This window comes from Berkeleyomyces rouxiae (genome assembly GCF_048999995.1).
Source record: "Berkeleyomyces rouxiae strain 22BRR77 chromosome Unknown BrBRR77_ptg000002l, whole genome shotgun sequence".
NCBI lineage: Eukaryota > Fungi > Ascomycota > Sordariomycetes > Microascales > Ceratocystidaceae > Berkeleyomyces > Berkeleyomyces rouxiae.
Window position 1 is genome coordinate 1,739,015 of NW_027396492.1, and position 10,528 is coordinate 1,749,542.

At 48.5% G+C, this 10,528-nt stretch overlaps 1 protein-coding gene across 1 annotated transcript; it reads left to right on the forward strand.

Annotated features, from left to right (window-relative positions):
- Positions 1–5,698: 5,698 nt before the first annotated feature.
- BROUX77_002028 (uncharacterized protein) lies at positions 5,699–10,528 on the forward strand (the record flags this gene model as incomplete). The annotated part of the gene is made up of 1 exon (XM_073746523.1): positions 5,699–10,528. The coding sequence occupies one exon, from the start codon at positions 5,699–5,701 to the stop codon at positions 10,526–10,528; it is 4,830 nt and encodes a 1,609-aa protein (XP_073607110.1).

The following is a 10,528-nucleotide window of genomic DNA, read 5'->3' on the forward strand; positions in this document are numbered from 1 at the left end:
TTTTCGCTTTTGTGACATGCAAATGCATACAGTACAAGCGCTTTTCGCTGCCTAGCCCTGTTGTATATAGACAGGTTGCTCGACTCACCATGGTTCAGATTTCACCACGTTATTGTCTGTGCCAAAAGTTGGCGTTTGGGACAGGTCGTGTACATGTGTAACTATCAAATGTTCTAGAAAAACGTATGTACTAAGCTCCTTGTGACCCTCAACTCCTTTGTTTCCCTGAGTCCCAGAAAGGAGAGTCTCATCAACTTTCATGGAGACGAAATTGAAAGAACGGTGATTAAAAACTTGGGAGACGGAGAAGCCCTAGGCTATCCAAAGCCGCTTGAAAAGACGACATATCTGGTCACAAGCCCTGCAGGTAACTTTGCCTTGCCCCTGGTTGAATTAGAAGAAGACGAGTGTTTTTTATCGAATATCAAAAGTCACGTAGTTATTTGGACTTGACCTTTGATAAATTCCTGTCTGGTACTATTACCGCATTCCAAGATTCGTATCTACTGACTTGACCCATAAAAACCTTTTTGGTGCCCAATTTCGGTTGTAAACATGGACTGAACCAACTAAAGAATGGACATGATAGCCCTTGTCAACTAGGCTTTTTTAAGGTCGGAATGCATGTAGGCTCCGCGATGCTTGATGAGGATACCGAAAAAACATCTAGTATCAAGGTCATCTACGTAATTACTTAGGCAGAGCCTTATTATCTGTATGACCAACGTGTGAAAGTTGGCTTTCTTTTTCAGTAGTTAGCTTACATTCGCGCATATTCAAGCAACTATACTCTGGCTCATGAGGCTTCTGTGGGCTAATTGTACTGTTGCTGGAGTTTTGCCTGCCATTGGACCGGGAATTTATTAGTGAAAGCCTTCGGCATCGGAAAAAATCGAGCATAGTACTTCGTGAGCCCAACATGTTCTACCTGAAGTACCAATTAATTACGCACACAAAAAAGCGTCCAATCCAATCGATGGAATGTAGGGGCGGAGTTCGCGGGTACATAGTTATAACCTTAAATCTGCCCTTGAGCCACCTATAGCCACACGATTTGATTTGATTGCCTTCATTAACCTGTCTACTCACGAGGGAATCTCGGCATATTACAGGGGACTAAAACTGGCAACTAACTACCAGGAGTTCACAAACAGAAGCGGTCGCCAAAGCCTGAACCCTGCATACAGAATCCCTAGTGAGCTCGTGGCGAGAGTGGTCACCTCTGCTTCCTTGAAAGAGGCGGGGTGGTGTCCCCAGTAGAGACTCGCGTTGATTAAGTGTATCATCTGTCTCTTGAGTGAAAGCTAAACTAGCTTCAGAACATCGTTGGTCCTGCTATTAAGGCTAGAGAGGTGTTGTGTGGTTCCCAAAGTGAAACCTCCACTTTGCTTCTGGTGATCCGGGTCTGTGTTTACGGGATCGGAGCCAAGTTTGGAGCGCTCACGTCACCTGAATGGATGGAGAGCATGTGCACGCCGCAAAGAAGAGCGGTCCTCTTCGTGGTGTCTTGCACTGTGCTCTCTGTGCCTTCTATGCGGCTTACAACTGAAGAGTGTCGGTTTGATGCTTTGGTCATCTATTTAACCATTCTAAAGATGTCTAAAGTCTGTGTGACCTCAGCGAGGAGATCGATGTAAAATTGGCAGGGCACACCCCTGATAGAGACTCTGAACCGTTTCTTGGCTTCGTGCCAATCCGCCCTGACTTTCTGTCCCTCTGTTAGTATGGTGGCGTCCTTCTGTTGATACATCCCATGTAACAACCCTAAAACATCGATCCCGTTGGGGCTATAACCTGTGACTATAGAGTAGTTGTCTCTAATACGTTTGACGATGGAGATATCAAGTGAACATGTGAATATCACATCTAGTGCATATTCAGATACATTTCACATGTTCGCATATGAAACTTGCTCAGCTCATGGTGCAATGGTTACTGTGAACCTACAATTCCCGATGGACAGTGTACTTGATTTCGTGTATAAATGTATGGCTTTTCCTCACCTCAATGTGTAGATTTAGACTTGGAAATTATCGCTCATCGTTCTTCTTTTCTCCGATACCTTGAATCTTCCATTCTTCTATCTCTTGAACCTGTGGCTTTCCGGAATCTACTTTCGACAAAGGACAACAGTAAGTCCTTCTATTAAATACTGATATCTTCACGCGGGATCGGGCCGTTCTCTGATCAGCACTTGGTATCCGATATTCTTCATTCTGCCATGAAAGACACTTAGCCTTGTTTTGAGACCTTGGTGTTGAGGGAATCAGTCCGTCGAGGATGACGTTCTGCAGTTAGCACGCAAATTCACCTATGTTCCTGTCCTCGAAGATTCAGCCTCTCGACCCTAAGTACTTCGTAGCTAGAGGGTCAAGACGAACTGTGTCTGATTTCCATCCCGCATATAACCCCACCTTGTTCAGTTTGTCCATGAGGAACCAGTCGGCAGGGCTCGGAGTCACAGAGTGTTCTAGGAGTGGGAGAGTCATCAAGAGCAGGAGGTGGTCGCTTCCGCACGTGAACTCGTCCTGGAGCTCAGCGGTCGAACCAGTTACAAAAAGAGTTAAAGATAGCAGAGCGAGATCGATGACGCTGCCCGACTTGTGGGTTTGTTCGCCCTCCTCGTTGCCTAGTATAGAGCTAACTGAGCATAAAATAATAATGTGCTTGGCCGTAGCCAGGGATCGAAGCCATTTGTTTATAGTATCCCCTCGGAAAGTTCGTGTAGTCAACTCATGAACATAGATTATCTTTTGCGGTCTCGTCAATAAGTACAAGTTGAATGTCAAGCCAAGTTATTAGGAATGTTTCATGATGGTATCTGTAAATATATAGCCGAGCACACCATAGGTGAACGACTACTAATCTTATTAGTTTGGATAAGCATTTCTCTTGGGATGTTAAATATTTACGGCTAGATCTTTCCTTTCATTTTTAGTCACGTTCAGCTTTATTTCACACACTTCTCTCTAATCTTTCTTTGTTGGAATTGGTTTGTATTTGGTGTTTGATTCAAGATGTATCTCTCAGTCACTACTTCTTTGTGGCTTTGGGTACTATTTCTCAAGTTTCGTAATTTCCTAGAACTGGTTCTAAACCTAGGCTTTTTCTCTTGGAAGTGCTTATGAGAGGAAACTCACTGGAAATGTGGTGATACTACCAAGGATGAATAGCCTACCTGTCTTGATTCTAGAACTGTGTGCCATTCAGCATTAACTACGAGTATTTCTAACTCTATTCTCTATTCTCTGTTCTATGTAACAGACATGTTTACACAACTTGAACAGAAAAGCCCAGACACCCCCTTTCCTACTCCCATGAAATAACAGCAGTGGGAGATGGGCTATTCATTAAAATCATGCAAGCCTTTACAAGCAGCGGGAGAGATCAAGGTCAAAATACCACCGTGCTTTTCTCCGGGGAAAAAAATAAGACTGAATTCTTGTAGGCCGACATAAGCTGACCTGTCCGGCCGGCTGGCTCAAAGGCCGACAGTGGTTCACTGGCGGAATTCCTCTCCATGTAAGGGGCTATGCATTCAGGTATATCTGCACATGCGCAGACCTCAAGCCATTTTGCCAAGTGCCGTCCGAGGTTTGGAGTAAGATGGAGACTAGAACAGCATAGAATAAAAGTAGAGTGAAAGAACACGCGCTTAACACGGCCGAGACGACAAAATCTCGGCAGTTCGAAGAGTCTTACAATTTCGTGTAATCCTAATCGTGACTTGTATCCATCCTGAAGCCTACCATGGATAAACTAATATCCAAACGCCATGCTTACAACCACACTGAAAAATGCGACATATATAGCCGGACAAGTGGTTGACCCTTTTGTTTGTCCTAGTCTTTCAATGCTATTCACTTGATGGAAATCATAGCCTCCGTGCTAGCCGTGTCCGACAATGACACTATACTATATTACACGGTGCCCTGAAACCTTAGCCTAGCTTCTGTTCAAGGAGGATAATGGGGCTAACCTTGACTGGGTCGCTATTATGTTTGAGCAGGAGCGTCTGCCCTATAAAGAGGACTGGCGTGGTCTTGGTCGTGTTATCGACTCTGACCTAGTCCACGAGATCAGCCTTCAAATCGTTAGGTATAGTAGCTGATTCTGCTAAAAATAACCCTTTATATAAAGATTAGACTGCCTTATCCCTGATAACAGCTAGAATGGACCATTTTGTTCCGTGTTTTCTTGGTGTGTCACCTCATGGAGTTCTATGATGCTATCAGCATTTAGCAGGAGGATGGTGCATAGTGAATAACCTTTATATATATTGAGCTGTGGAGTTCAGGCAAACTCATGGTAGGGAAGTGGCGGACCAAGAAGATTCAGGTAAAGGTAGCACCAAACTATTGAAGACAACTCAGATGTGGCCATGAACCAGACCCTAAATGCATTTAACCACCACAAGACTGAATGTTCAAGCGCGAATGGCCGTATGTATTGAATTGAAAGTATTTATTTACCCATTTACTAGCGAGAGAAAAATATGGATTCAGGATCTCGCGGCTCAGATCAACGAGTATGAAAAAAAGAATAGACACGGCATTGGGTATATGCACGGACTCTGTTTAACCCTCAACAATGAGAAATATTTTGTCATTTGGTGAGGGTGTGGCCACCTTGAACTTGAAGGTGTCACTCAATAGTTGTAGAAGAAAATTGAATAGATGTATGTACATTCATGTTGAGTTGAAGTGAGGGTAAAGGTATTGAGCTGCAATGGGGGTAAATATCGCGTGGCGCTGTGGGGCAAATGGAAAAGCATGCGGCAGAACCTCAAAACCCCTGTCGTACTAAGTAACACAAACTTGTGGGTCATCAACGGCATCACGCCGCTGAGGCAAGGAGAGATATTAACTAAAGAGAGGAGGAAAGGAAAGAAAAAAAATACAAAGAAAGGGAAAAGATAACTTGTTGATATTGTCAGCATGCCAACCCTACAAATAGAAGCATCTTAGGGTTGTGCTCCTCTGACTACATCGGAATTGCCTTCAACTCGTTCACGTTCTAACATCACAAATCGCCACAAGAGGAACGCTATTGTAAAAGTTCCCAACCTAGTGGAAGCTGAACGACAAAAGGCCGTACTTCTCCTTTTCTTGCTCGGACTAGACTCTGCTTCTAGCACAAGACATCAATGGACTGCTGGGCATAAAAGGGCTGCTCTCTCCCTCTCTTCCATAGTATCTAGAATAGAAGGCATCGATCATCGTTCGCCTTTCTTCCCCTTCATTGAATACATTCTCTTTCATTGAACTCTTTGAACTTGTGACGTTCCGGATACTTCTCCGCACAGGACAACAGTGAGTCCTCCTATTAAACACTGATAGGTTATGAGCCCGGGAGTGCTTCCCACGAACACTTGCCTCGTTCTTCAGCACCTACTCTTGTTTCTCAAGTCTAACATAGACTGTTAGATCACAACATCTTTGAGAAACCATCCAAAGTCCCTACTCTGCCATCTTCCAGAGTACACTAAGGCATCTCGCCTCTCTATCAAAGTCCCTACTCTGCCATCTTCAAAGTACACTAAGGCCTCCTGCCTCTTCAACTTGTCAAGCTGCTACTTTCCGCCCTCTGCAAAAAGTACACCTCCTTCTAAGCAACATTTCATCCCTTCGTTTCCTGTCCTCTCTATTCTTCTTTCTACGATTCTATTCTGTCATTTCTTCACCTGTCATCTACAATCATGGGCTCTACTTTCCTCCCGCTGCCTCTCACTGGGCTTCTTCCCATCCTCACTAAATGGGATCAAACCACTTACCTCAAGTGGCGAGCTATGGCCGTAGATGCTGCCCAGGAGTATGGTTTCCGTGACTATCTGGTCCTTTCTATGGAAAAACCCGAAACCGAAGCTCTGGCTCTTGAACATGGTGAAGCGAAAGCTTACAAAGCCAAACGGCTCTTCAATTTCTATCTTCATGATGACATGAAATCCAACTGGATCCAGCAATACGACAGTCTGAATGGCCGTGAAATTCTACATGCTCTTGATGGGTATTTCGGCACTCGAGGCATTCTGCCCCTAGTCAACGCCGTCCGCGACATTGAGATCCTCATCGGAAAAGTCAGGTCCATTCCTCCTCTGGAATACGCCACCAGGCTCCGCAACCTTAACGATAAACTCAAAATTCATGGTTGCGAAATGCCGCCCATTCTTCTCTCGGGCTTCATGGCTAGTGCCGGGCAATTCCACAGCGAATCCTGGTTCACTCGGATCCGACATCTCACTGACGACGTCCCCAAAGAGCAATGGCCTACTGTGGATAAGATCCTCAGCTCCATCGACACGGAGGTCAACCAACCCAAACCTCACTCGGAGCCCGTCGCCCTGGCCACTGTCACCAAGACTCAATCCAAGTCTAAGAAGAAAGCAAAGAAGGACAAGTGCAAACGTCACCCTTGGGCAAAGCACACAGACGACGAATGTCGCGCGAACCCAAAGAACAAGGACCACAACACTACTAATGGAAACAACAACTCTTCCTCTGGTCCTAGGGTGGTGAACTTTGCTGCCGCCAACTGCACAGTTGCGATGAACAACATCGAAGAAGGAGACCCCGCCCATCCCGATTTGTGGATCGTGGATTCTGGCGCTTCTTTCCATATGACAGCTGATAGGTCCCTACTCTTTGACTACAAACGCATTGAGTCTTCGCCTATCCAAGGCTCCGGAGCCATCCTCCGATGTGTGGGAAAGGGGACTATTAGGATCAACACTCGATCCCCTGACGGAAACAAGGTCACTCTCGTCTTGCCTGACGTGCGCCATGTGCTGAACCTTCCAAGAAACCTGCTCTCTACGTCTCAGCTCTGGCAGCACGGTGTCCACTTCGACCAACGCGTCCCTGCTCTGATCGGCCCCAACTCCGATGAAGAATTGGCCATCGTCAGACCTTTACACGGTGTCTACCACCTACTGGGCTTTGCAGAACCCGTACCTACTGACCAGATCTCCCCGCTTGCTCTGGCTACCGTTGCTCGCAACCGGCCTCAACCGAAACCCACCTCTACTCCAGCTGATTTAAGCCTCTGGCATCGCCGCCTAGGCCACATTAACCCTGCCAACGTCAAAAAGACGGCAGCCCACGTTCTAGGTCTAGAGCTGGCAAATCTAGACATGTCGTCCGGGGATAAATGTGTACCATGCTGGACCGCCAATCCATCTCACCACTCCCACCATGAGCGTCCTGAGACTAGGACTAAACGTCTCGGCGACCGCGTACATGCTGATCTCATCGGCCCGGTGTACCCCGAATCTCCAGAAGGGTACAAATACGTTCTCATGGTGGTAGATGATGCCACTCGATACAAGTGGGTGGAATTCCTCAAATCCAAGCAAGCCGATGAAGTTCTCCAAAAGATGCTCAACATCCTGAGAACTCGCTTTGACGCCAAAATTCGTGCTTTCCATGTCGATGGGGGTACTGAGTTCACTTCGGTTCTGCGTCTTCTTGAGGATCAAGGCACTGAGGTGCGGGTTACGCCTCCATACTCACCTAGCTCGAACGGCCTCGCTGAGAGGTGGAATGGTATCATCACGGGTAGAGCAAGGGCTATGATGCACGACTCGGGTCTGCCACACTACTTCTGGCCCCATGCTTTCCGCTCTGCTGTCCATGTTTCCAACCGTCTGGCTTGCTCTTCAAACCCAGGAAACATGACCCCATACGAGGCCATATACGGTTCTCGTCCTTCTGTCGCTCACTTTGTTGCTTTTGGCTCTGCCGCATACGTCCTCACACCTGAGCCTACGCGAGTCAAATCTCACAAAATTGCTGCTCGGATTGATGAAGGTATCTTTATAGGATACCAGGGCGAGACGATCTATCGGGTTTACCTTACAGACAAAAAGCGCATTGTCTCCTCACGTTCCGTCCGTTTTGACGAAAACATTCGTCCAACGCTGCCCGATGCCCCATACGAAGCTGCAAATGACTCTGAAGACGAATTTCCGCCTTCCACCTCACAGAGTCAAGGGGGTACACTTCCAGGTGCCGCTTCCCTCCAAGCTTTTCCTTCAACGCCACCCTTACAAGAGCTTGCCTCCAGAGCTACCACTCCGGCCATTGGACTACACCTACTGCCGCTAGTTACGTCCAACAACATGCACACCACCTCGCATGCGCCGGCCCCGTTTCCGCCTGCTGCTCCGGCATCAACTCACGTGCCCGCTTCTACCGTTTCTGCTCCTACTGATGCACCTGTTGCGACAGTCACTACTCTTCCTCAACCAACAACTGACTCTGCGATGATGGACAACGAAGTCCTGGATTCCATCCACGAATCCCAGCCGACACACCCCGAGCGTCGTGCTACCCGCTTCAGAAGAACGAAGGAAGAACTCGAGCTGGGCCTGTCCCGCGAAGAAGCAAGACGTAACAGGTTAACAAGAAACACGAGGAACACTCAAAAGGCTGTCACCAGAGCTGTACAAGCTGTACAGCAATTCACAAACGCCTCTCAGAATGCTGAACGTCTGGTCTTCACAGCAAAAGAGCTACTGGATATCACTACCAATGCGGCTCGCATGGCACTTGGGGCCAACGAGGGCGCCACCCAAGCGGCTCAGGCAGCTATAGAGGCCCACCGTAGGGCTCACGACTTGGCCAACGAGGCCAACACCTCAGCGGACGCAGCAAACCATCTGGCGAACGCTGCTAGCCACTCCGCCAACGCTGCCAGCCAATCTGCCAACGAAGCCGTGGTCGCCGCCATTTCTGCCGCCAACCGTCCTCCACCCTTATACCACCTGGTCGAAGACGAAGTGGAGTCAATAGCGTCAGAAGTTATTGATCCCAGATTGCGACAGATCGAATACGAACCAGAAGATCTGTCCCGTGCTCTCGTCTCGCACCCTCCTCAAGAGCTTGTTCTGCACAATCAAAGTGCAGAAGGGGACGTAGAAATGAACGAAGACGACCCCTACTATTACGCTCTCCACACTATGGCCGCGGATCCCTCCACCTTTCGCCAAGCCATGAGAACTTCTCATGCTTTCCAATGGCAACAGGCTTGTGATGAGGAGATGAACGTCCACCATTCCATTCCCACGTTCTCCCTTGTACCTAAGCCCAAGGGGGTACCCATCCTACCGTCTAGATGGGTATTCAAGACGAAATCTGTGGACGGCAAGGTCATACGATACAAGGCACGATGGGTCGCCTGCGGTAACTTCCAAGATCCAACGGAGTACGAAACGTTCTCCGCCGTCGCCAGCGCTACTTCCCTGCGAAGCGTGCTCGCGTTAGCAGCAATCAACCACTGGTGTGTCTTCCAGGCCGACGTCAACACGGCTTTCCTCCATGGCCAGCTTCTGCCGGAGGAACACATCTTCATCCGCATGCCTGACGGCTACAGGAGCAATGACAGTTCTGGTCATGAACTAGTCGGCAAACTTTGCCGCGCCCTGTATGGACTTCGACACGCTCCACGCCGCTGGTTTGAAGCCCTGGAAAAACTATTATTCTCTCTGGGCTTCCACTCTTTAGACGCTGACCCCTGCATCTTCCTAACAGCAGGGTGTATCATCATGATCCACGTCGATGACATGCTAGTCATCGGACCCGACCCGGTACGACTACGGCACCTCTATGAGCAAATTCATGCCGTGTACCCGATGAAGGGTTTGGATCCCGTCTCGAATTACCTGGGTATTCACTTCTCTGTTGAACCTGGACAGATCAATCTTGTCCAGACCCAGTATATCGCAGACCTGATGGATCGTTTTCAGATGTCTCATCTGCCGGCCAAAGCCCGTGCTGTCCCCATGACTGGTACCACCTTCCGAAATATCTCCTCTCCCGCTCTGAACAGTCCTGCCCTCAACTCTGAGGACACTGCCCTATACCTGCAAATGGTCGGCTCTCTGCAATGGCTCTCCTGCATGACCCGACCAGACATCACCTTCGCCACTAGCTATTTAGCTAGATACAGCCACAGGGCCACAACGGCTCACCTAGAAGCTGCGAAGGGTGTTTTGCGGTATCTTCGGTCTACACCGACCAGAGGGATTTGTTACTCTGCTTCTGCCAACCAAGGACTAGAAGCCTACACCGACGCCGCTTTTGGAGACCACTTGGATCGCAAAAGTACCTCAGGGTACCTCTTCAAACTAGCGGGTTCCCCTATTTCCTGGCGTGCGGTCAAACAGAGTATCCAAGCAGGCTCTACCGCGGATGCGGAGTATCTCGCGGCCACCATTGCGGCCAAGGAAGCACGCTACATACGCCGATTGCTCGCCGATCTCCCACAGTCACGCAATGAATCTGATCTCCAGCGTCCACTTACTCTGTTCTGCGACAGCACCAACGCAATCGCCAACATGAGTCGCCCGTCCATAAACAAACGGACTCTACACTTGGACAGCGCCTACCACTTCATTCATGAAGCGGTACAATCAGGCTGGATTAAGCCGACCCATGTCTCCACCGAAAACATGGCGGCCGACGGTCTGACCAAGGTCCTGGATAATCAGAAGTATGTGATCTTCGTGCGACTACTCGGTCTGATGGATTAA